Source organism: Poecilia latipinna, unplaced genomic scaffold (genome assembly GCF_001443285.1).
Source record: "Poecilia latipinna isolate Pla-1442-1.1 unplaced genomic scaffold, P_latipinna-1.0 Scaffold0, whole genome shotgun sequence".
Taxonomy (NCBI): Eukaryota; Metazoa; Chordata; class Actinopteri; order Cyprinodontiformes; family Poeciliidae; genus Poecilia; species Poecilia latipinna.
Window position 1 is genome coordinate 168,242 of NW_015112616.1, and position 27,802 is coordinate 196,043.

The following is a 27,802-nucleotide window of genomic DNA, read 5'->3' on the forward strand; positions in this document are numbered from 1 at the left end:
GGATTTGGTTGTGATATGGTTGTTGGTTTTTTGGTTTGGGGGGGGGGGGGGGGGGGGGGAATGGATGTCACCTAATGTTTTTTTTCCTATTTATTTTGTGGTTTTATGTCCATAAATTCACTACAAATAGTGTTAACTTACAATCAACTTTTTATGCTACTGTTTGCTCTGCAGTCAGAAGCAGCTGAATGTAATTAACCCACCAAAGACAGACAGATATAGACACAATCATTGCTTTCTTGTATCAGCAATCATTATTTCTGAAGAAAAAATCTTGTAGTTGTCATTGCTTTGCATCAAAACAGTCCTCAAATGTAAGTAAATCACTGCTAGGCATTAGACATGCAGTAATTATTCAGCCAGCGCTCGATCAACTCTCCGTTGATTGGCTTTGATCGGTGATCGGCAGGTCAAATACGGAAAAAACTAAGCTAATCGGTGATGCATTTTTAGTTTAATAAAAATCAGATACTGAATATTGAATCATTACTCAGGCCGTTACCTTCTTACTTGTATAATTATACGTGTAGATAACGCAACATAATCTGTCCCTGTTTTATGCCACCATTCACAGAATAACTTAAAATGGTCAGAACTACTTTGAAGAAGCTTAACCTTCAGTGGAACAAGCTCAGTGTGAGTTTTTGGTAATGTTTTGCTGCCGTTTAGCCTGTGTGTGTGTTTATATTAAAACTTTATCACCTGAACATTGGAGCAAGTGCAGATGCAAACTTCTGTTTCCAGTTCTTTGACCCAAAGAAGTCAGATTACTCCGTGCAGTCTAATTTTAATCACTTTAATTATCAATGTACTTTTTTAAAATAGCAAGTTTAAAAAAATATTTGAGATAATAGTTAAATTTTTGAGTCCACCTCGCCTCATAAAAGTCGCTTTGTGATCTCGTCTGTCAGACAGCTTACATCCACAGAGAGGGAAAGTAGGAGAAAGAGAATTTCAGTGAGATTTTTAAGTTTTATAACGGCGCTGGATCTCTTCAACACGACATAAATCTGCCAAAATATAGCAGAAACCTTTCACTGCATTGCAGGTGTTGTGTGCTGGTGGCTCAGGCCAGCCGCCAATCTGGAGCAGAATGACATGCAAAACAGCTAAAACCACCTAAAACTAGCTGTAAACTAAATAAACAGGTTTAATAATCGGTATGTAGCTGACAGAGAGAGAGGATTTTAATTTGTTGTTTTTGAGTCGTTGCTGCGATGTTAGAGATTCTGCAGCAGAGGAACTCCTGCGTGACATACATTCATTGTGAGAGAAGATGTGCTCATGAATTTTCAACAATCGAAGTAAAATCTACGGCAGACTTGCTTAGATGATGACCACATTATGTAAAACACAGAGTCAGATGCGAAGTGTGATCTTGTGTCCTTGAGATGGCGGGATTAAAACTTCAGTGCCGCCGCACAGTGAGTCAACGGCTTTTTGATGAGAAACGCAGTAAAGATGCTATTCTGCGTCAAGGACCTGTACTGAAATTCTGCAGGAAGTACTGGCTGGACTGCACAAAGTTATTTTCTCTGATGAATCGTCTGCCTGATTGTTTGGGACATCTGGAAAATCATTTGTTCCCAGAGGAAAGGGTCAGCGTTAGCATGAATCCGGCGCGGCGGCAGCAGGGTAGCGTCCTGATAGAATCGAGGGCCTCAGGATCATTGACGGCACGGCCTGTAACATCCAGACACTGATTTATCTTTTTGATGAATTCATATTTTCTGATTCCTGAAACTTTTGAATTAAAATATTTTGTTTCCCACACTGCTGAGTGTGAATGTTTGCTTCTGCCTGCTGTGTGCGTCAGCGGAGTTCAAATAGAGACTTTGGCTGCATCCAAACTGTACATTCAAAGCAGGATAGAGTTTTAAAGATTGAGGCGATATTAAGATCAGAAATACTTAGGGTCAGAAGACCTTAAAGGACTTTAAATCGAATGAGTGTGTGCGTGGTAGTTCAGTGGAGAGGTGGGGTTTAATCGAGACAGGTGTGCCCCACCTGTAGACGCTGCAAAGATAAGCAGGTCAAGAGGATGGATGAGTGAAGATGGATGCTTTGTAAGAACTTTGGTTATTTTTGTCAGGAATTAGCAATTTTGTCTGATGATCTGATACATTTAAATGCATGTTACATGGAAATATCAGTAAATATCCAGTTAATGACAGAGTTTTAAAGTCTTATAGACACTTTTTTTAGTCACATTTTAGTCTTATCCTTGTTTATTTCTATTTGACATTCATAATGTATTAAATATTCAGGCTTCTTAATTGTTAGTACATAAATAATGAGCTCTGTATTTGATTTATTGCAGCCATGCTGGAGTTGACATTTCATAGCTTTAGGCTATTTTATCCTGTAATGTGTATTAAGTTTTGTGGCGGACACTCAGACACGATGTAGACATCCAGCATGACACAGTGAATTAATAGCTGACATTCTCAAACAAATTGTTCGTTGTTTTTGATTCCATTTCATTTTTTTTTTACTTATTTTTATTAGGACACCACAGAAATATGCAAAAATAAAATCAAAGATGTTTACCCAGGCACCAAGCTGAGCTTCAGATCGTTAAAGGAGAGCAGCGTCACAGGGAAGGCATCAGGGTCATCAGCAGCGAACGTCCCATTACAGCATCCAAATGTTTATCTTAATTAACACGGCGGCTCCTCTGGAGGGATCGTCACTGCTGAGGAGCTGTGGTAATGATCTGCCGCTCACATGAGCCACCAACACATTAACACACACAGGCTTGTGCTCCAGCAAAGCCTTCTGTTTTATTAAGAGTCTACCAAAAAGAAAATCGAGTTGGATAAGAGTTTTTACACCACTGAGCTGGTGATTGTTCTTGGAGTGTGAAGAAGTCATTAAATCTCCTCTGTCAGTGCTCTGGATAATTATCTCAGATTTTATACAGTATAAAAGAGGCCACATAGCGTAGCTCTCTGATAATCTGTGCAACAGGAGATGTTTATGTCGAATACTCCTTATTAATACATCATAAACACACTTTTACTGGTGCTTTGTATTTCTTTTATGTGAGGAGGATTCATGCTCTCAGGCTAAGTGATTTCTCAGGGGATACACTCTTGTTCATTAATGAAAAGCTTGATGAACGGCTGTCACAAAACTCAGACACGTTTCCTTGAATCTGCCCCTGAAAACAGCTCTCTTATAGAACGCTCTGAAGCGTGTCTTCATCCAAACCCTTCTCGACTGAAGCGGACTCGTAGGCATCAGAGCATGTAGTTTTTTCATAAGTTGCCATAGCAATAAAGCTCCTTGTCTACTATCTAATGATTGCAGGAAGGGTGAAACATACAGCTTCACAGATCAGAGCAGCAGGGAAAAGGCAAACACTTTGCTCAGCGAGGCCGCCTGAAGATTTCCTGTATGGATCTGGGCATATCTGTTTCACACATGGAGTGATGTTTGCTTGTTTCCTTCCTTCAAGTGTGCATTTGCCGATAATGTCGGACAACAAAGGGGGGAGTTCTTGTCAGGTTTGTCTCCTGTGTTTTTGTTTTTTTTTGTTTGTTTTTTTTAGGAATCTCAGGTTTTAGAAGTTTTTTTTTTTTTTTTAAACTCCTAATAGGCTAATGAAGTATAATGCCTTGCAAAAGTATTCAAATCCACTTTCATTGGCATTGTATATTAGAAGCCAACACAAAGTAATACGTAGTTGTCGAGTGGAATGGAAACAATACATGATTCTCAAAATGTTTAACAAATAAACACATGAAATGTTTGTTTTTTTTGTCTCTAACATACAGCTCTTGAAAAAATTGAGAGGCCAATTAAAATGATCAGTTTCTCTGATTTTACCTTTCATAAGTAAAGTGAACATTGTTCTTTTATTCTGTGAACTACTGACAACATGTCTACAAAGTTCCAAGCAAATATTTAGTATTTATTTGCAGAAAATGAGAAATGGTCAAAATAACGAAAAAGATGCAGTGCTTTCAGATCTTAAATAATGCAAAGAAAACAAATGTATGTGCATTTCGAAACAGCAATGCTAATGTTTTAACTCAGAAATAAATATTTGGTGGAATAACCATCAATGGGGTTCAGTGCAGTGGTATCTTAGTTTCTCTAGAGCTGCATGTTGCCACAGTTTTTGTCAAATTATGCTCTACTTTGTGTTGGTCTATTCCATAAAATCTCATATTTCAGTCTACTGGTTCCCAGTTAGGAGCCATTTAGTTTATCTCAGGGTTTTGTAATATTTTTCTCAAACAGCAGTCAGGCAGAAATGAGGAAAAAGGCATAAAGTAACGTACAAGAGAGTGAAACTGAACCAAGAGGGACATTTATTTTTAAATGTTAACTCCAGAGGAGGCTGTGATTGAAAAGTTTACATTTTACGGCTTTTACACCAGATATTAAAGGTTGATATAAGAAAATAACAAAATCTTTTTGTTTCTATTGCCAGAATCACTTTATAGCTGGTGGACAATAAAAAAAAAAAAAACTTTTTTAGTGCATGGAGAAAACACAGCCAGTCATGTGAGTCTCATGTTTAGACAGTTGTGAGAAAACTGGTGTTAGTTTTGCGTTTATTCTGCCTAATTCAATAAAAAACAGCAACTGAGCTTTAACATCAACTCTTTGTCTCTTTTCATCACATTTTGATATAATATTGCCCGTCTTATCATTATATATGGGTCGGTGCACTGTGTGGCTCTGTGCTATTTACAGCTGGATCTGCAGGTTCTTTGTTCATAAACGCTGACAGGTCTTTTTATATTACCTGCTGGTGTTAATGAGTCCTGTTTGAAATGTTGCAACGTGAGTCCAGGAATCTGGAGCACAAACACTGACTGTTGTTTAAAATAGCAATTATGAACTCAGCTGGTGATATCAAGTCGACTGTTATCAGGGATATATAAACATGTTTATTGGTGTAATTACGTTTGCTTTCCCTTCACTGTTTTAGTTTAAAACATGGAGGTGCCAGAGATGTTTTTAGTGATGTAACGTCACGCCTCTCTTCTTCTCCTTTGACTCTTTTACCTTCACAGATCACCACAGTGAATTGTCTGTCTCCATTTAAATATCGCAGATTTCTGATTATGGAAAAACAAACCAGATCTGCTCTGTTTTTATTGTTGCTTGTTGTGAATACTGTTTGTTTTTCATGTAATATGAGTTTATCTGATGTTACTACTGCCTTGTGTTCCTTCAGAAATTATAACTGGGATTGTTGTGTAGAAAGAAGTTTATTAGTGAGGAAAAGTTCACCAAGAAGTAAGATGCAAAAAAAAAAAGTTTAGACTCGACAAGCCCCAAACTCTGTAAACAAACAACTAAAACATTGTTTCTGTTTGTTGCACCGTCAAAAGTTTTGTCTGGATATTAATAAAACATTTATGTAATGTTGTGGGAAAAGGAAAACAAGAGAATTGAAACCAAATCACAAGTGATCAGTCTGATGCAAATCAGTTCAGGCTGGAATATATTTCAGTCTCGGATGGAAAAGTTTCTCAGGGGCAAACAAGCTGAATTTGTGTCAGATTTCTCATGTTGCAGTCACTCTGACAATTCCAGTTATAATCATCTGAAAGAAATTAGGAAACTCATATTTAATATCACTTTTAGCAAGTCCAAAAATCTCAAGTAATATAACCAAACAATTAAATCTGCACAAAATGTTTTAAAACATTTCATTAAATGCATAATAAAATAGGACACAGCCACATTCATTCCCACTTCAAATGGCTATAATGACACATAAAATGGCTTCAGGTCAACATGATGAGGATGTGGTTACTCAGCATGTTGGAGATTTTATCTGTTAGGTTCAAACTTTCAGACTTAAACAGCTTGTGAGTCTGGAAAGTGATTTTACGTCATTAAAATTACAAATCAGCTGTCCCACTTTATGGAAAGTCTTTGACACTTTCAGCATAACCAGACTGGTCCAAACAAGTTCACCCCGACAGCAAACCATAAAAGAAATCTCCAAATGCACTGAAATGGGACCTACAGCAAGACGCTGCTATGAAAGTTCATGTCTGTGCAGGCAGAAAGTTTTCCAGAGAGGAAGTTGACAAAAAAATTAGGACTTCTATAATAATACTGAAGAAATTGCACTTCTTCAATATTATTCTTTGGCCAGATGTAGATATCAATTAGACATCAACTCAGACAACATGATGCCATAACTCCCACACAGGATTCACGGAAAAAATCCCTCATATCAACTGTGAAGCATAAAGTCTGAGCTGTCGTGGTCAGAAGTTGCGTTGCTGCAGCAGAACCATGGCAACGCACCATCAACAAATCATCCGTTCATTTTTATTATGCATCGAGTAAAACATGAGACCGTCCGTAAAGATCAATTGAAGTTTAAACAGATTTGGACCCTGGAACTTTAACTCAAGTTGAAAAGAAAGTTTCAAATTCACCAGGAACCGGATGAAAATCAGGAGAAAGAAAATCCTGTGAGGAATGAGGCAAACTCTACAAACTTACATATTTTTGTTTATATTTTAACGTAACATCACTTTCTTTTCCAGAGGTAAATCAAATTTTAAAATATTCATCAACATCGGCAATTCTACAGAAGTAAATGGATATTTAATTTGATATCCTGCTTTATCTAAGTCGCCGTATGTTTCTGGGTTGTTATGAATTCTTGTTCCTAAACCTTCAGCTTGTGAAACCAAACTGAGGTTTAGATCGATTTTAAGAAAATGAAACACTAATTAATCAGTAATGACTTGCTAAACAGTGAAAGTGTGAGGTTTCATTAGATTTAAACTGACTGATGGGTAAAACCTGCGTCTGTCACACAAATCTGTTAAAATCTCCCAGTTTGTGTTTAAAGAGCTTTCAACGTTTTTTTTTTTTTTTTTTGTAGACTTAGCTCTGCTCCAGCACCAGGTACTAATGAGCTGGTTCTTCATCGCTCACTAAACATTGATTGTGGTTTTCTGGCAGAATTATTTTGTCAATACTCACAACTAAAATGATAATAATTCCAACATCAAATATTCCTGGAAAGCGAATTGGCGGATCGGACAGAGGAAGCCTTTCTGGCTTCGCCTGTCAGAGTCCAACTTGGAAATAAGACGAGTGGGTTTGTTTCAAGCCGTCCCAAACACTGTGATGAATCTTCCAGCCTAATGGCCTCCAGGTCTCAGAGGGTTGGATTAAAGAGCTTGTTCTGGGCCTCTCCTGCGCTCTGACGTCTCCGCCTGTCTGTGTGAGGGAGACAGTGCTGTAATAATGTGTGTATAAATTTTATTAACTGAAAGACTCATAATGTTTTTACATTATGAAAGAATGAAATGTGGCCCTTGAGAATCTCAACTTTTCCTGGGAAATCAGTTTTTATTATCTTTAGTCTTTCATATTTCCTGTTCTGATGCTCTGTTTTCATTACCTATCAGCCATATTCATCAAGAAATGAGATTTTATGCTTGAAATGTATCATTATGTGTGAAATAAATTGAATATGAGATTTTTATTACCTGACCTTAGTGGAGAAGTGAGCGATGTCTGACCTTATGATTCAGTTCATCTTTATTTCTGATTATAAACACATTGACGGATAACTTAAAAAAAAATTATTAGGTGACTGAAAAACTTTTTAAATTATTAAAATAATGCCTCTCTGTACCAGTGAATAATGCCTCTCTGTACCAGTGACCCTCGACAGAAATAACACGCATAATAGCAACTTGACAAGCAGTGCTGCAAGGCGGCAGGGTTGCCAATTATTTTCCAGTCAATATGGAGCGTAAAGCTGGCTAGCTCTCGCAGTGTGTTGTGTTCCAGGTGAGCTGCTTCTCTCTGCCGCTCGCCAACCCGTTGTTGTCTCTACCACTCACTGGTTTGTTAGTTTTAGGTACTAATTTAAGCCGGACCTTACTGCCTGTTGCCAAACAGCAGAATAAATGTGTGTGTGCTTGAATCTGGTGATGCATTTTGGATCGAATGAAGATGAAAGAAAACCCTCAAGTGGCACTTGTAGCAAGAAAAGCAATTTGATTTCCAAAGTCGACCGCTGAAAGACGAGGAAAAGACAAAACAGGAATCCGACTTGATAGCACTACACTTCATATACTTTCGAGCAACTTTAGGGATTAAATTGTCTAATTAGAGCTTCACTACAGCAGACGTATTTCTGCATCCTCAGGTTTGAAGGTTGTTGCTGGTTTGGCTTTTCTTTTTTGCTTGATTGGTGGGTAATTTTATTTTAAATAAGTCTTGTGTCTTGCGTTGGATTCTTCTTATTAAAAGAATAGGTGCAATATTTTAGTTTTTTTTAAAGCAAATTTCACAAACCTTTGCTTTGTAATTTCCCTCAGCGTATTTTAACCACTCCTTCTTGCTAACATTTGTGTTTCTTTGGTGGATAGCTCCTCTAATTTTAACATAACACTGAAGCAGTGCCATTGAGTTGCTACTTTTGTCATATTTTTAAACCCCGGTATCATAGTAACAATGTTTTATCTAGTTATATATACATATTGTAGTGATGTTGCATGTTGTGGTTTATGTTCGGTTATTTTTGCATCACAGTTTCTCTGCTGAGTTTAGAAAAAGTATTACATATTTATCACTAAAGCCAACTCTGGCATCTAAACTGCTTATTTTAGTATTACTGCTTCTAACCATCTGCAAAAAGAGAAAAATAAGGCAACTGACCTCGATTATTATTTGATCAAAATGCAGCAGAAGTGGCGAGAAACCCACTCTCTTGGTGATTCCTAAAAGTCTTTATTAAAAATATGAATTAAAAAAGCAAGTAACACATATAAATGTTATAGGAAGTGATTAATGTTGTGATAAATATATATATAAGAGAATCTGTCAGCTGTCAGTCAAAACAAACAAGGCTGGTTCAATGATCATCACTGATAATTCACCAAGTAATGAGTTTCCAACGTTATCTAAGCTGTTTAGACTTTAAAACTGTTTTGAGTTGAAATCAGGGGCACAATATTTATTTTAAGATCGATTCGAGTTAAATCCCTGAAACTTTTATCTAGCCGTGTATTTACACATTCATTTTCTGTCTGTATTGATTTTGCTGTTTGAATAAAAACCACAGCGCCGTTGTTTAAGCTGAAACGAGCTGAAAGTGAAGCCTCAGAGATGTTGTCTCTATCCGCGGCCAGCGCCATAGCAACACAGCGTCTCTACCTGGATACTGAGCGCCGCTGACCAAAGACTGAATGATGGGAAAGTGCTTCGCCCCTGCAGCACCTGGCTTTTATCCGTCAGCCTAAATGCTCACACATTTCTCACAGATGTAGTTTGTTAAAAAGGACAGGTGGTATGAGATGTAGCTCCCACTAGTTTGGAGAAAGGCTGAATCCCGTTTTCTGGCTTGTTTCTTTTGAAAATTAAAAAATTCACAATAATATTTAATGTGAAACCTTAAATATTTGTTTTTTTTTTTTTGCTTTTCTCAAAAATGAGCAATCGTACCAATCATATAAAGATGACCAGATAATGGTGACTGTGACTTTCTAACATTTTGTTTGGTATACAGTCTGGGTTTTTACCAGACAGAATATCATTAGCTGAAGCTACTTGAAATTTGAAAGCGTATCATACTCCTTGCTTGTCCACCACACTTATCCATCCTCCACCTGCCAGCACAGAAAACATAATGGTGGTAAATTAGTGTTAATTTCCTGACACTCATTACCTCAAATTACGTCCATTATTGTATTTTTAAAGTAATTATTTATCCCACAAAAACAGGTTTTAATGACATCAATTTTTAAACTTTTTTATGACACTTCATCCACTAAGCATCAAACCCTTTTTCTAAATAATTCAGCAAATAATTATTTGAAAGGACTTACAGATTATAGACGGAGCATCAGACTTTCATCCCAAGACGGTTTGGTGACCAGTAGTTATCTAAAAAGGACACTGTGAAAGAAACCACGATTTTACGTGCCGGTAACTCACTTTGATCTTACACTGTAAATTTGACTCCCTTCATCCCAAAGCACACATGCTATATTTGTGACAGGACAGGAAGTCTTACAAAATGAGTTGATTTCTTCACATTTGGAACCAATGTAGGACATTTTAGACATAATTCAGGTTGATAAAGGTTTGATGTTTTCTCTGAAACAAAACTCGCATTATTTTGATAAAATGTTAATCCCACTTTAAAGAGGTGAACTATTAATACTGGCTAACCTTTTGAATCAATTATAGTGAACTGCAGAGCCATGGAGCCCAGCGGTTCTGATCTGTTGAGTAAAGTATGACCAATCAGCATAACATCAGTTTTCTGATTTGTATTATTTATGATGCATCTTCTGTGCATCTGCAGCCCATCCCTTTCATATCTTAATCTGCTTTTCTAACTTTTGCCATGTTGTCTTTCAAACACAGCAAAACAGATCCAACAATATTTTGTTTTACGTGACAAATTATTGTCAGATCCCTCAAGAAACAAGCTTTGTACATTATGAAGAATTTACTACTCTGATGGTTTTAAGCTTTTGCCCTCAGACTTTCCGTCCTTCACAGATGGGTGTCTATATAGGTGCTAAACTGGCATGAGTCACTTGGAGTGGGCTTGAAAATAACACCATTGACAGACATTATAGAGCAGAGCTATGGTTGATATAATTTTAGAGAGTGAACATAAACTGTTACAAGTCCTGATTTGACCGGACAGCCTTCTGGTCTTAAAGGTGGCAAAAACAGCTAGCTGATGACAATAAAACATTTCTGAAAGTGCGCTCTCTTGAGCATCACATAAACTTAACGCGTGAGAATCTTTTTCCACACCGCCATCTGGGAAGTTTTACACATACAGAAAAACATTTGGGAAAGGGAAAGGGCTTCAACAACTCAGCAGGTGATTGAATTAAGCATCTGCTTAGCTGCGTCCCAGATAAACTTCAGTATCAGTCAGTAAATATCAGCAAATGCCTTTGATTGTTGTCGAAAAACAACCTTAGAACAATCAACCAGAAGATAAAACAGCCCTGATAGTTTGTTAGAAAGTGGAAAATGGGTTTTATGTCATATAAGTCATATATTCCTTAATTCTTGTTGTGGATAATTGACAGTTATACCAAACATATTAGACTCCAATGTATCAAATATCGAGGTTTAAATAGTTTTAACATGTTTTGTTGTTTGACCAAGATATCACGCTACAGATGGCAATAATAAAAAAAATCAACTGAATTTGTTTTAACACTTTACTCAACCCAGGTGTTGACTTTTGACATTAGAAGAGAGGTGGGCGGGTTCTGTTAAAACAAAAAAAAAAAGAGAAATTTTTGTTTTTCTGTGGCTTATAGTTCAACTTTACATAGTTTGACATGTGTTGCACATTCGGTGAGCAGTTTGCACCCACACGTTTTGAGAAAGTGCTCCTTGTTTGCTGCTGATAAACGGATCAAGACGCATGACTTGACTGCACAACATTTTTACCTCTGAAATTTGAGAGAATTTGTTGGATTTTGGTTGTTGTTTTTTGGGGGGGGGCGGTGTTTAATCAAACTGAACCTAGCACATTTTAATCCGTGAGTGTCTCAGTGCCACTGGTTGTTTAAAGGTTAAACAACCTTTCACTTTGAAAACGGGCAGCATTTCTATAGATGTCTGTGTTGTACTATAAGCCACTTCTGAGGTGAAAAAAGGGAATTAGGAAAGACGACGATATCGTCTACAACCTAAAAGGTGACTGATTGCTTGTAACATTCAGAAAACTTAAAATCTGAAAACATTCACGTTATTTTGTACATTTACACCACTGCTGCTCACTTCTTTCTCCCCAACTCCAACATCAGATTGTAATTATGTAGGCATGGTTAAAGTGAAGGGAAGCAGCAGAAAATCTCTCTTCTACATATTTCAGTACATGAAGTGGGTAAATGCCTTGCAATCTGCAGGTTGTTGGCTCGATTCTAACATCCTCCTGTCACGTGTCGATGTGACCCTTGGGCACTTAACCCCAAGTGTATAAATGTGTATCAATGGATAAGTGTGTGTGTGTGCGTGTGTGTGTTTGAGTGCTAATGTAAAGTGGTTTGAGTGGTCAGTGTGACAAGAAAAGCACTATATAAGTTAAGTCCATTTACCATAACTGCACTCCAGTAGTGCAGCTGTCAAAAAGATGCTTTAACACCATCTACCTCTGTCAGTCCATCTGTAATTTTTTTTCTAGTCCCACAACCTGATGTTTGGCTTCAAAAAGCCACTTCAAGCTAATGCTATACTTACTGGTTGCTGGGGAAGTCTGAGTGCTTGTATACAATCAATTGTTCAATGAACAAAAACTATTCAGTTCTGCGTCATCAACCAAAGCTGTTTCAACAATACAGTGATTAAAAATTTACCTCCAAACTTCATCAGTTTATGCATCGGTCAGCCTCTTTAGGTCAAGGAGAGCAAAAGTAGCAGATAACTAGAGCTGAAAACATGCTGATTTGGAACTGGAGAAACAGAAATAATTATCTGTTTATTTATTATTATAAGTTTGTAGTACGCTTCCATGCATTTGTTTTTGTTTCTTGCACTTTAATATCACACTTGTATTTTTGTTGTGGAAAGCTAGTCTGATCTAATTCAAATTATGGTGAGAAAAACATGCAGGAGGGAAGTTTGTAGAGAGTATTTACTGATTTTTTTAAAAATACAGAACACATACAAAGTAAAACCCTCAGTAAAATGTTGTTTTAGAAGCACAATGACCTCCTGGTTGATCGGGTTGCTAATTGAGATTATTAATTTAACCATGACATGAATGCTGCGTCCTTTGACCTCAGCCTGACGTTGTTCTTCTCCTTGAAGCCAAATTTCTGCACTTTGATAATCATAGTCAAGCTGCCTTTAAACAGAAAAACACAGCTTTCACAAATCTCATCCACTTTCCTTGCATAGAGGATCTATTGGGATCGTTTAGTGTTGCCAATAAGCGCCTCTATGTCCATTTCCATATTTCTTATGGAAAAGTCTTTTTCCCTATAAAACTGCCCAATTTCTGTTCATAAAATGAAGCGGTTGCCCTCTGCTATTCTAAATGTTGCATCATCTCTCCATACATGCCAGTGCAGATGTGGTTTTATAGATTATTGTATCAGAAAAGTCAGTTTAAAAACTACTTGTTTGAATATCAGTGCAGTAGGTTTTCTGGACTTTGAAAATGCTGAACAGATGAAGTTTCTTTGATTAACGGCAGAATATTACCTGCAGTTAAACAAATGGAGGTAAGCAGTGTCTCATCTTTCAACCAAACAAATCAATCTTCTCGACTTGTCAGATTAAGTGAACAGGAACATGTTTTATTGGACATCAGTAATCAATTAGCTGATTGACTCCTCCGGATGAAGGATCAAGAATGCTTAAAGAGAGTGCCCAGTAATTTAGGTAGGACATAGAGTTACATCTTCTCCACTGTTTGACATGAGGAACAATTTTCCTCATAGAAAGCATCTTAATTTATGATTTGACTGAACAGGGATGAGTGGAGCGATCACTCCCAGGTCAATTCTAATATAATCAAGCTGGGACAAAGAAAATTGCATCCTGGTTAAACCTCTGCATATGAACTCCAACTTTTTATTAGTTTATCACAAAGTCAAATAATATTGACATCATACAAGCCTCTCTCGCTTCCTGTCAATATCCACTGTTTAGGGGGAGATTCCTGCAAGCCTCCAGGTAAATCAGAAAAAAATAACCTTTCCTCTAGTTTCCTTTATCTCCTACTGGACAGGGTAATAAGTTTCAGCCTGACTGATTGTGTTGCTGCTTATTTCTCCTGGGCTGTGAAGATCAGAAATCTTTAATCTCCAAATAGGAAGATGATTTATTTGTTTTAGGCAAAGAAAACACTCGCGCGAGCAGCAAAAGTATTTTTTCCGGAAGCTCCAAGTGTCGGACATGATCTGTGGTCAAATGCAACAATTATTTTTGCCGTAAAGCGTGGAAAGAAAAATCCTTTTGTGAGGTGAAAAATACTCTTGCTTGTCCACATTTCTTTCTGTATGTATGTAGTTTCTTCTTCTAAGAGAGTGGGTCCGGCTTGGTCTTATGACAGCAGCGGGTTTCACACTGTGAGCGGCCTGCTGAGTCTCATCACAATGTGTGGCGCCGGCTGCGTTCATGTGTTAAACCACATCTGCACGGCTGTCCTGCTCAGCGTGGAGCAGAGAGTCTCTGCTGCGCTCCCACCCACCGCTAACCTCCCTGGTTCACCTCGATTTAGTTACTCTGCACTTAATCTGAACCTCAAATTAGGGGGAAAAAATCATCTTAGAGACCTGAGAGGAAACTCGCTAAAGAGATTACCTCAATGCAGTTAGTGGAGCGACGCCTACTTGACATCACAACCTGCTGAAGACAGAGAGACAGAGAAAACGCATCGCTTATTTTACCACATCTAAAGCTTTTTTCTGATACATTTTAATTTTAGAAAGTGCACGCCTCCAAACAGTTTCACCTTATTTACTCAGACACTTGTAGTTTATTCTAATGATGAACAAAATGGAATGTTTATCAGTTTTAAAACTCTTTATTTTGTGTTTTTGTGATTTAAAGCACTCTGAACTGCCTTGCTTCTGGAATGTGCAATACGAATAAACTTAATGGATTGATTTCAATATTGATGTCGATGGTGACAGCCTCGTTTTTTCAGCCCTCTGTGTAAGTTTTAATAACAACAAGGCATTGAAGGCAATTAGAATCCATCCAACTTTTGAAATACATTACCAAAATACATGGTGTCACCTTAGATATAATATTGTAGTAAATAAGACAAGCTGGCCTTTCAGATTGTGATATTGCATCATAAAGTGAAGCTTTATTTGCCGTCCATTTCTAGTTACAATCAGACTTGAACACAATTTAATCAGTGAGTTGATAATAAAATACTTTTACCAAATTTATCTGTGTCTGATAGGATTTGTTTTACTGTCTGAAACATTTAGGTCTTAAATAAAGTGAATATTGTTTCACAGTCATGCACACACTTGTGTTACACTTTGATGAGATCTGCCCCTTTGCACATCAGGTTAACTGCAGATAACAAACTAAGATTAATTGTAAAATTGTTTTTTCAAGTGAGGAAATAATGCTGAGTTTTTATAAACTCTGAATGCCCTGCATGTCAGAGTTAAATATAATAGAAACAACATTAAACGCGTTTCTTCTTTAGGGACCGGAGAGAAGATGAGTTTCCACAGAAAACATGTCATTTTGGATTTTGGGTGCATTCATCAAACAATGGAGACTGTCTTTTCTTTTTTCTCCTCAGGATTATTAACAGATAACAGGAAAGCAGCATCTTCACACCTCTGTTTCCGTCTCTGCAGATGTGATCCACACCGTGGGGCCGATTGCCCAGGGAGGGGTTGGCGAGAGGGAGAGGAGAGCTCTGAGGTCGTGCTACTGGAACAGCCTGCAGACTGCCACCAAAAACGCTGCTCGATCTGTGGTGAGAACATCTGGATGAGATGAATCTGACAGGGAGCAGCCAGGGAGGGAGACAGGAACGATGACAGACGAGGTTAAAATACAGAAAGCCCAGAAATCTGTAAGAGACCAACAGAGGACAATAGAACTAAATTACAGGGTTTACTTTGTGGTGAGAATCTGTAGCTGCAGGAAAACCAGAGGTAAAGAGAAAAAGATTGATCATATGTAGTCTTTTCAAAGGAAACTCTGTTCATGCTGAGGCAGAGAGAGGAAAGCAAAAAGGGAGTAGGAGTGTTGTATTGTTAGGTTATATAGAACACGCCGGATTGCAGGTTTCACAGAGAACAAAGTCAGAGAAAAACAAGAAACATGAAATAAAAGCAGAGGTGTGGAGGTTAGGAATAAAACCCAACACGTCATTTATCAGCGGCTGCTGCGTCGTTTCATTTCTGACAAACCCACAGACAGATGCAACAGTCATCCCTGCACATCCACAAAACGGCAAGTCATATGTTTCTGTTTGGCCTCGAGGGAGTCGTGAGTCACATCTGCCGTCGCTGTGTGTTAAAGCTCAGCAGTCAGGTTAAATGATCTGAGCAGGACGGGGGGAGAGCGTCCTGGCATCTGCCGGCGCTGCCGCATCTGACAGCAGGTTGAGAAGCTGCCAAACGTGAAGTTTTCTGGCAGCCTGACTCGCATCGCGGGCTGCGGGTTCGCATGGTTCTGCTAAACATGGATCTTATTGACTTATAGTTCCAGTGCTGCACATGAATTATCCTAATGAACATCTTGGTTCTGTTAGACGTGTTTAGGTTCACCCGCAGTCATGGTCATTTTAACTCAAGTAGGATTACACTTATTTCTCCTTAAAATGCTGAGAGTTAAACTCTTTAATGTTGGTTTTTATTGCCGTGTATGCAAGGAGTGGCCTTATGCACTTATTTATTAATGATAGGCATAATTTAGATGTTTTTTTGATTGGAATATTTAAAAATGATTAAAACAGTAACTGTGTTCATAAGTTTGAGGCCTTTCTGGATGATCTGTGAGACAAATTGTTTTATTTTGCCTTCTTTGACTATTCAGTGAGTGTTTCAAAGATGCATTCTTGGCACGCACTTAGTTTTCTCAGCTTTCAGCTTCCTCCATTTGAGCTGAGGTCATCTTAATTACAATATGTCTGTGGGGTCACATAATTGTTGTATACTCAGGCTCCTGCCGCTTCAGGCAGTCTGCCATGCTTCTTCCAAAGATGTCTGTGTGTAATTATTTTCTAATACACTCTGCTTTTAGAAACAGTTTCCACTTTCACATTTACAGCTCTCTGGAGTTCCTATCAGCAGTCAGTATCCAACCTGCAGCCGGGAATCAATCAGTCAAATAAAACGAGAACAAAACAATGAATGAAAAACGTCAGAGAAAATAAACAACGCAACAAAATAAACTAAATATTGGTTTGACGGACTCAGGAAAAAATGTCTTGCTGATAACGAGGACGCACTAGAAATGGACTTATTTTGACTGAATTTCTAAGCATAGACTATAACATCCCGATTAGTGTTAACATTAAGTATGTGCAGTAAATGAAAAAGTACAACCAGACAGAATAGAAGTCAAATCAAAATCTAAATCAAAGTCAAACTGGAATAAAAATTCATTCATTATGACAACAGAGCAAAACGACAACCTGGACCAAACCTCTAACTTTTATTTAAGACCCCATGTTTAGGGGAAGCTGGACTTTTCAAAAACAATTTACTGTACTATATTAGATTATAATATTAGATAATTTGTGAATAATAATCTGTACCAATGACATTACTGACCAGAGTGAAAGAGGCTTTATTTCGTCCCTCAGCAGATAATTAGCTGCATGTGCTGAATGAGACAGCCCTGACTGATGAAGAATAAATGTTTTACAAGTTTTAAATGGAGGATTTTTTTTTAATTATTATCATTCATTTAAAGCTTTTCTGATTAAATTATGAAACTGAATACGTTAATCAGGTGCTTGAATGCATTCCAGGATAAAGAAAAGCTTTTCTTTGAACATTGAAAAACAAATTAGTCGTGTAACTTAGCTGTTTCTGAGCACCTTCAGCCTTCGTCTCAGTTATAATAAGGAAGCAACAGAATCGAGCTCAGATTGATGCTTCTTGTTAAATTAGAGAGATTGCTCCATTTTAATATTAAAGGTTACAAACAATTGTTAATAAGCAAAATCCTCACTGGTTGTTTCAGACCTTTAACTTTATCTAGAACACATCAACTATTTTGGATCTATTAAAAAGAAAAGTGAGTTTAAAATCTTGTTTTTTTGCTCTATACGTTTCCTTATAATTAATATGGTTGGAGACATGAAACACAGGATGATGGATTAAATACATAAGCAGCTTTATCACATTGTTCAATGTGAGCCTGAGGATTAGATTCTGCTAGATGGATAACAAAATAAACTCTGGACCCTCGACGCTACTTACAAGAGTGTTATTATACGATAATAACACAAACATGATGGATGTAACATGGGTTGCCGCTTGCAGAGAAGCCTGATAAAACTGCAGACTGACAAACAGTGCAGTAGTGGTGTTATATAGAAAACCACATGAGAGGTTTTTCATCTCGAGCAAAATGAGACATTGGTGAACAGAGTTGTTTACTCTGAAATAATGTTTTTGTTTTGAAAAAAAGAACAGCAGGTGTTAGACGCCTGCAGCCTTTTTTTTTAGGAACTTGCAGTTTTTATTTCACAGTTACAGCCACATACACGTGGAGGTGTGTGTATATATGTGTGTGTGTGCTTGTTTAGCTGTCCTATGTTTGACAATTTGTGGCATATTTACCAACCGTCTGATGACTGATGGGCCTTATGGGGACCAAAGCCTGGTCCTAATGTGGTAGACCCCATTGTTTCAGGGTTAGCCTATAGAAATGAATGAAAAACGAATGGATGTCAGTGCAAAGTTATTGTGAAGATAGATTATTGTGACTGTGCCTGGAAACTGAATGCATCGAAATGGAAAGCTGTTGTAAAATCTGCCTTCTTGGAAATGCAAGATTATTAGACCAGAGACCGCTGATTTGAATGATCTAAATTCATTTCACAACTGGTTTTACTCCATATTAGTGATTTGCAGGCCTCCTTATGTGGGCATTAAATTCATTTTCCAATTCATAGTGACTGAAAAAGGATTTGTTAATGAAGTAACATTGTTCTCACTTTCCCAGAATAGTATGAAAGGTCAAAATTACAAGATGCTACAGCTAATCTCTGTTTATTAGAGTTTTCTAAAGTATTACAGAATTTAAAACAGAAAACCATTTGAATTGTTCTGAGAATGAACCAACATATGAGTCTTTTCCTTATTCTGAAACAGCAGATTTTAACAACTGGTTTAAAGTATAGATTATAAAACTGTGCCAAACTGTTTAAGTAGTTCAGATGAATAGAGAGAGTATCCACTCATATATAAAGGATTTAATGTCTGGGTAAAAGGAGATTTTTTTCATGGTAGTTTAAATGGAAAAATACAAAATTAGCTCTAATAATTAGTCATATTAGGATAACTATGAACATATCTACAAATGGGAGTTTTCAGATGTTACTCTGTTTTTCTAGTAGATGATAAAAAGTTCATGCTTGAATAGTTTTATGTTGAAATGCAAGATTTTTTTCTACTTCTCATAGACATACATCACAAATTGAATTATTTATGAACAAAATGCAGCAGTCGTGTGTCACAAGCTGTGCTTTAAAGGTAAATAAGCTTGGTAAATAATGTAGGATTCTCCAGTCCAGGTCAGATGAAGCTAATTGGTGACCTGAGGTGATATAGCTGCCAAAAATAAAGGAGCAAACTGTGGCGCTTCCCTTTGTAGCTCCACCAATATGATGCAGTTAATAAAAACCAGATTAGGTAGATGGTTTATGTGAAAATGTTTAAAAAGCTGATATTTAAAAAAAAAAAATGAAGGATCTTTTTTTCATTAAAATGTATAGCATAGTTTTCTGATATGAGCTGAAATGGAAACGTGTCTCTGATTAAATCCTCTGCCTCCTTTTCTCCGCAGGCTTTTCCGTGCATCTCCACTGGAATCTACGGTCAGTATCCGTTTCCTCCCCAGACCACAGCAACGCATCAACGTTCGTCTGTGTGAACGCGTTCCGTTACCGTCTCCGTTTACCCAGAGTGCCGAGCTTCTCGTCTCCTCTAACCCCGAGGTGGTTTACAGATTAACGCTGGGATTATAGCTGGCAGATTATGATAGATTAGTTCTGAGATTGTGTCAGAGTGACTGTAATCCCTTTCACGCTGGCAGAAGAGGGAGTTTGGGGTAGTGCTTAAACACAGCCTGGGGTGTCGGTGCTATGAGCTCCGGTTGACACCTCTCTGCCGCGGCTGGAATACAAACAGGTCCAGATTAATTTGGTTTTTAATTCGTCTCTTCTTCTCCGCTGCACCTGTTTCGCCTCACCACTTCGTCTCTTTCCTGATTAGACTTCTGAGCTGCTTGGAAAGCGAGGAGCTGCAGGGGTTAGAGCTCCCCCTGCAGGAACGTTACAGCGACTACAAAGAACACGTGAGAAAGATGTTAGCTAAGCGGTAAACCAGAGCAGAAAATCCAAAAATGTTTTCTGTTCAGTTTTTAAAGACGGTGTCAGAGCTTGGAAACAGTTGTCTACACAGATTGTATTTATTTCACTATCCCACCAAACAGATGACTGCAGTATCACCCTTTTATTATTTTACCACTCTTCCTAACAACAAGTGACACTTTTGAAAGCTTCATAATTTATCTCAAATGATTTCCGATCCGACAACCAGCCATGGAAAAAGGGAGAGAGCTTTAATAATGTCACCTGGCAACATAAAAAACTCAGAGATGTTATTGGTGGATTCAGAGGAAAAGCTTGGCATTGTTCTGTATTTATACAAGTTGAAAAAGAAATGCGTTATTATGATTAATATGCCTTTATTAAGAGAGATCTGCTACAAAACAAATATATGTGATTTGAAGCAAAAGGTAAGAAGGTGACTGTCCAAGTGGACATTTCTATCCGTCTCCATGTCTGAAAAGATATTAAGTCAAGAGCAGCATGAAGGAGGACAGTGATGGACTCAATTTCCACATCCAGTAATAAAATGTAAAACAAAATGCCAGATGATTTTCTGTCTTCTCAGCTACAGATTAGCTTCATTCACAAAAGGCAATAAATCACTCTAATCTATGAAAAGACAAAGTTGCAGAATTCAAGTGCCTCTACACCTGGAATGAAAAATTAAACGTATTGCTAAAAAAGAAATCTTATGAAGTCTTTCAAAGATTCATAATGATGTCTAATTTGTAACTGGAGTTCAGTTTCATTTTCTGCAACAGTTTTGATTTTCGGCATTGTTTGCCATTTGATAATGTCAAGAACTTCTTCGGGGTTTAATTACAGCTCAAGTTGTGCTACAATATCGGCCGTAAGCTCAGCTCTTAAAGTCTGCAGCACGTGAACTCGTGTTATTCACATCTGATTTTTATTTATGCTGAATATCAGAGTTTTTACAGGTTTTTATTTTGAATGAGGTTAAAAACAGAGCTAACTACAGTTTATGGCGTTGGTTTTAGCACCGGTACATGTTTGGTGGAAAAAAGAAAGCAGAAAGGAAAAATAACTGAAATCTAGTCCGTAGCGCAGCTACATCTTACAGGAACTTAAAAAGCTGCTGTTTTAAACTCTGTTTCTGAACCATTTGATTGAGTTCGTATCAGAAGTTATCTATTAGGACTGTTTCTCCAGTCAGTCATGCTAAGAACTCCAAGGTGAGAAAAGCTCCAATGAAGTCACCCTGCTCTCGACTTTAGAAGTATTTGACTTCATTATTAATCTTGAACAGTGATCAGATTGAATAAACTCCCCACCTGCAAACTTCTTCACCTGTCAGATGATTAAAAAATGATGATAAATACTGGCAGCTTTTCTGCCGTCAGACACCCACAAACGAACGGGAGCTGAAAAGGAAAGTCGATCCGACCCACTGAAATAAATCTCCTGTGTGATGCAACAAATATATCTTTAGATAAATTCTCTATCTTTTAAAACCATAATAAAAGTCTGACCTTTACTGCTCCAAAGCATCCATGTTTGAAAGGTTTTTTTTTTTTTTTATAGAAATCTGTTTTCACATTTCTCTTTTTGAAGAAGAAACTTGTTTAAAAAAATATTCACCAGGATGAAAAATAGTTCCAACAAAATCTGAACGCAATCAAACGGAAGGTGAAGTGAGGAAATATCAGGATGAAATAAGTTACAGGCCTCCCATTGAAGCCTAAAAGTGCTCAAGTTTCCAGCCTGATGCTCATCACTCTTCAGTCAATCAAACAGCAGCAGTGAAACAGAGCAGGAGTCTATGTTTTAACTATGGTACTGGATAAAAAGTGGATCATTTTCATGCTAATTGATTACTAAAATAGTCGTTTTGCAGCCTTACGACTAATTAAACTCTTAATTCCGATTCAGTTCCCACAGATGGAGTAAAACTATATTTTTAGTCATATTAAATTTGTTTGTTTGGCCAGAAAATGAACATTTTGAAGCTTTTTTTTTTTTTTTTTTACTGGTAAAAGGTCTCAGCTGCTGAATATTTGTGGCAGTCCTGCTCCGTCTGTCTCCTCTCAACCAACAAGTGTGTTGTGTCTGCATCTCTCCGGATTAGGCGAGGCGAGGTGAGACGAAGTGAGGAAACGGCGCACAGAGTCTCAGAGTAGTGGGGAGAAAAACATATCTGTCTCCAGAAAAAAACACAACATCAGCCAAGTGCAACGACACAGATCTGTTTCTGCACCTGTTCTCTCACATTTTTGATATTGTGTGTTTGCGCAGGATATCCACCTGAACAGGCGGTGCACGAGGCGCTAGCAGCCGTGAGGGAGTTTCTTGATGCGCATCATGACAAGGTTGGTCTATACTCGTGTGCGTGTGTGTGTGTGTGCGTGAGTGTGTGGGTGTGTGTGCGTGAGTGTGTGGGTGTGTGTGTATGTGTGTGAGTGTGTGTTCCTGCATGATTGGCAATTTTTCCCTGCCATTTCCTCCAGGTATTATTTCTTTCACAGCTGTTGTTTTTTTGTTTTCTTGTAAGTGCGAGAGGGTACATCGAAAAAACACCCAGCGACGCGCGCACACACAGCCTCCCAGTTAAACGCACACGCCTAAGTTGTGGCTCTCGTGCTCATGGCCAAGTCTGCCTTTTAATTGGCTCCTTGCGGGACCAGGCCTGACTTGCACAGAAAAAAACACACACATATGCACACACGCATTTTCCCCCTGGAGAAAAAACAAGCAGAGAAAAGACAAAATGATGGAATAGATGACTGGAGGGGGGGAGAGAGAAGGATGCGATCGGAGACAATCGGAAACTTTCCGATCGGTCGTTTCTGAATTCTCCACCTGTCAGGTCTGAAGCCCCGCCCCCTTACAGGCGCTTGGTGTCAGGGGTTATTATTAGCTCTCTCATCTCCAGAGGCTCTGTCGCAACACCAGCGGACCGATGCCGTCAGCCTGTGCGAGCAAAACAAATCAAACATGTACATCATGCAACTGAGCCCAAAAGAGCCTCACATGTTTGGCTGTAAAACCAGAAAACTAACTCAACAGGGCACTTTTTTTTTTTTTTTTTTTTTTTTTGTATTTCCCCCAAAAGTTCCTCTGCTGTGGGTTTTTAAAGTAAATAATTTAAAAAATGACTTTATTTGCATACATTTGAAGTTTTGAGTGTGCACAAGAGGAAAATGAGCGATTCTTCTTTAATTAAGCCCCCCTCTGTTTTAGATGTTTTACATGGAGTTTTGTTGGGCCTGGTTTGGCTCGCACTGCTGTTGTGTGGTAAATGAATTAGAAAATTACAGACACAGTAAGACACAAAATGGACTCGAGACACGAGGCAACGTGCCAACACGCCACATCAAGTGCAATAAATTTATTTATGAAACGGCAGCAAAATAATTTTAAGAGAGTAAGACTCATGAGTTTTGTAGTCGTTTTATGATCCAAATTAGTTTCAGGCGGTCAGAAACGTTCAGCTGAACTTTTCGTTTTGCTGCTACACTGAGGCAAACATTTTTCCTCTCAAAGCCTGAAGCCAGTGTGAGGACTTTTCATTCTCAAACTGGATTGTTTCTCAGTAATTGGTCATCACGAGCTGTAGAAATGAACTCAGACTTACCCAAAACCGTAAACCACTGATGATGATCTAAAGTAAAGAACCAAAGTCCAGGATTTACGTAGCTGGTGAATGGAGTCGAGATCTTCTCACAAAAGAAAAAAGAAAAAAAAAACACATCCATACCTCCTTCTGTCTTTTTTTTCGTCCATCCATCCAATGTTATTGATTAGGTTTGTTTGATTCAAATATTAATATGTATTTAGCATCAATCAAACTGAGGATTACATGGTAAAAACACCAACATAGTCACTGTGGTCAAGGTTTATGTTTATTTTCTCCCGACACATCAAAAGAAACCTAAGCTACACTAATTCTGTTCAGCAACACCTACTCAAGAGAAAAAAAGACATTTTAGAAATAATGAATTGCTTGTTTAAGTCTATTCTATTCTCAATTTGTATATTTATGACTTCTAATACCCACAGGTAACGTAAGTGGGAAATAAGAAGTGAAAAGGTTTCTAAATCAGGACTGGATTTGATATTTTGTCTTCTACTCTGGACCCGTTGTCTATGTTTCTAGAGCAATAGTTGAACTGTTGACATGAGGAAACACTGACACAGTAAACCTGTAGTATTTTTACTCAGTAGTTTTGTACTGTGAGTGTTTCTTACCATCTCATGCCGACTTTTAACAGCAGAACCACAGAGACGAGACAGAAAAAGAAAAAGACGTCTCATGTGATATTCAGTGAATTTGAATATTGCTGAAACATTCATTTATCTCAGTTACTCAATTCACTAAGTGATTAATTACACACCCACTGATGTTGTCAAGCTTTCATTTCTGTCAGTTAATGTAGTTGTCTGTCTATAGTCAATAAAAACATGGTATTTAAAATTTGAATATTGCATCAGAACAATATAAACATTTTTGATACAGCATAATGTAAAGAGTGTTTAACTGCTGAAGGTTATTTTTTTAAAAAGTATTGAATGTTTTGATTTGCTAAGAACCCACCAGGTTTCTGGTTTGGTCCTCATCGTAATTCAAAAGGCGGTCGAGGTTCAGCTTTTTCTCTTTGGTGTTTCCACTGAGGGGGAATGAACTTAGTGCGCGCTGCGTCCACCAGACTTTCTTACAATAACCAGCTAAATGCTTCCACTTCCAAGCTGCTCTTGGCTGGGAAGGATGTGCTGAATGCTAATTGAATGTTGATGTTTTCACTTTCAGAAGAAAGTATTCACAAGTTTTTGCGCCGTGTTTCCATTAAAGATGAGCAGTCACGAGGGAGTCATTACATTTCGTTGATGTTGTTGTTAGCAGCAGCATCTGCAGGCTCTCTGCTGTAGCGTTATCAAAATTAGTTCCCCACTTTTTTTTACTGTTTCCTGCTGTGAGCAGAAGCACCCTAATGTGCAGGTTAGATTTTTAAACCTCAGCCCGAGGGATGTAGTTACCACACATTTCCATACCTTCCCTTAGACTCTATGCAAATCTTTGGTGAGTGATGGTAATTGTGTAGCAAGCCTGGACTGAAAACCAAAGGCTGTGGGCGAGCCAGCTGCTGAGAGGGATCCGTCTCTTAAACTCCCTCAACTGGGAGGAAACAGCCCGGCTATAAATCGGGATGAGATGCTGGAAACAGACAAAGTATAACTCCTGTACAAATATTAAAGTGGTGATAATGTTAATCAGAGTGAGAGCAGCTTTGGGCCCTGCAAGGAGCTGCAGTAACTTTAATCACCGGCTTTAATCTGAATATCTGCGTTCTATCATGCAAAAATCTGAAGTTGTACTCTGCACCAATCATTCAAAATGCATGACCATATTACATCAAAAAACTATTTTCCATTGACGAAGGTGCTTTACGCAGAGTAAGTTATAAATCAAAATATTCCAATAAAAGTCAAGATGTCCTGTTCAACTAGAAATACAAACAGGGAGAAACAAATGAGCCTCAGGCAGGAAAATGATAAACGGTCAGAGCTGCTGCCACTGGCAAAGTTAGTCTATTCTACATGCTTTACGTCTTGTTCTCAATTATCCTAGTTTACAGTTGACCCCAACCAATTTGGGTTTGGTTTTTGCTGATTCACCTATTCACAGGTTTTTTCTGTGGAGCAAAATGCATCATGGGAAGCCGAAATGCTTCAACTGCGCCCTCACACTGCTGGCCCTTTGTCGTTTCAGCCAATAAAGCTTAAAACAGGCACTTTACTTAAATAAAGTGTTTTTCTTACCTCAGCTTATCATAAAGATCCCAAACACTTCTCTAATTGAATTTATAAAAATAATCAAACTTATTAAATTTGTATTTTTTTTGTGTGCAAAGGCTATTTTTTTATGGCGCTAGTAGCTGGAAACCTGGCATACATTTGATGATCAGCTAATTATGGAGCAGAATTGAATTATCTCCTGTTTCTTAAAAGACACGACTGTCAGACACCGCTCTTTGAGTTAAGGCTTTGATAACTTTAGTTCCCCATCTGGTCGTTTTCTTACATATGAAAACAGACAACATACATGCTGGCCAAATGCAAGGACGGGCAGAAAATGGAGAGAAAATGAATGAAGAAGCCAAAGTTCAAAGATAACCTTAAAGGGTTAGCATTATATATATATATATATTCCAGACACATAGTTCCAATTTGTAGCACGATCAAGTAACTATGTTACCTTCAGTTGTTATAGAAATACGGTAGATATCAAACATTCAATAGAAATTTGACTTTGCAATTTGAGGACTTGAAATTGGGCTTCTGTCTCTTTAAGAAGCTCCTGCTGCTTTGAGCACGTCATCGCAACAATGCTCCTACATTATGCCGTTTATAACCTCACAGTTTCTGCAGGTTCACTAATATCTGCTGCCAGTCTGAAGGAACTGTGAGAAGGTATGGAGGAGGAGCTTTGTGGAAATAGGTGATGCTATGTGAGCAGAGCTCAGACGGTATGTGTAATACAACCATTCGGGAGGCATTTATTCACCCCAAAATGGCCGCCACAGGAGATCCAAGGATGTCTCAAACATGTATGAAAGAATAAAATAACAGTACTGGTATATTTTTGATGAGGGAATAACATTATAACATAATAGAAAGCTCAAAAAAGTTGATTTTAAATAATGTTCCCCCTTTAAAAAGCCCTTTAGACAGAACTATTGGTAGGACCACTTAAGGAGATCAAAAGAAACTCTGTCTCCTTGGAAACAAAGAATAAAGTGCAGGTTTGCAACTTTTTCACAGTAACGTAAAAGCTGATAATACATATGCAAGCCTGAAATGACGTATTACAGCTGGAATAAAAAGCATGAAGCATAAAATAACCAAACTCAGCAGCAGAGCTGAAATCCACCTGAAAGCTGTATTGTTGCTTTGTGTCGTTCTCACGGCTTAACACTGATGGAAATGCACTAAAAATGCAGCTTTTCTTCTGGATTCGCACTCTCACAATGGGAGTACCATTAAAGATTTCCTCCAACTCGTTTTTGTCTCAAACGTTCGTGCTCCTCCTCTGTGCACAGCCCCTGCTCTCTGTCCTCAGCATGCAGCGTAATAAACGTCTGGTCGCGGCGGCTTCATAATGGAAAGATAATGGTGGAGTAATGGACTGATGCATTAGCTGCATGCTCACACATACTGTTCCCACCTGCAACTGATGACTTCACATTTACTGCATATGCTTGTTATAAAGGTCATTTATGAGTGCTAATGTGTGTGTCTTGTGTGCTAATGTGTGTGTGTGTCAGCTGGACAGAGTCATCTTCTGCGTGTTCCTGCCGACGGATAAGGAGCTGTATCTGCAGAACCTCCCGCTCTACTTCCCTCCTGGTGAGCCGTCTGCCCCAGAAAACACAAACACACACTTTTTAGAGCGCCGACAGCTAGGCTCAGTCAAATTTAACTACTTTCACTCTCACACACAGAGAGAGAGACAGAGAGTGGTGGGAAGACACACTTAATCATCCACTGTGCGCTGTTTGCACTTCCAGCACGTTCACACAAGCAGGAGGCCAGTAAACACTGACTGAGTAAATGTTTCCTGTTTAGATCAATTTAATTACATTAAATAAACATACACTTTTTTCCACATGAACACACAGTTCATCGCGTCTTAAAGCACAAACACACACACGTCAGCTCAGTCAGATGTGAGAGTCATAACCGGTACAGAAAGGTCTCGACCAAAGAAAACAGACTGACAACTTCTTCCTGCTAATCTGAGCCAGTTGC

The 27,802-nt window shown here is 38.2% G+C and overlaps 1 protein-coding gene across 4 annotated transcripts in view; it reads left to right on the plus strand.

Annotated features, from left to right (window-relative positions):
* macrod1 (mono-ADP ribosylhydrolase 1) overlaps positions 1–27,802 on the plus strand; it is a 188,455-nt gene that overhangs the window by 153,498 nt on the left and 7,155 nt on the right. For 3 of the 4 annotated variants that reach the window (XM_015037071.1, XM_015038656.1, XM_015036320.1), the window contains 4 exons: positions 15,318–15,439; positions 19,492–19,522; positions 22,292–22,365; positions 27,319–27,400. In XM_015037071.1, coding sequence (XP_014892557.1) covers positions 15,318–15,439; positions 19,492–19,522; positions 22,292–22,365; positions 27,319–27,400 — 309 coding nt within the window. The remainder of the gene's footprint in view (positions 1–15,317; positions 15,440–19,491; positions 19,523–22,291; positions 22,366–27,318; positions 27,401–27,802) is intronic. The other variant, XM_015037864.1, reaches the window with a different exon arrangement.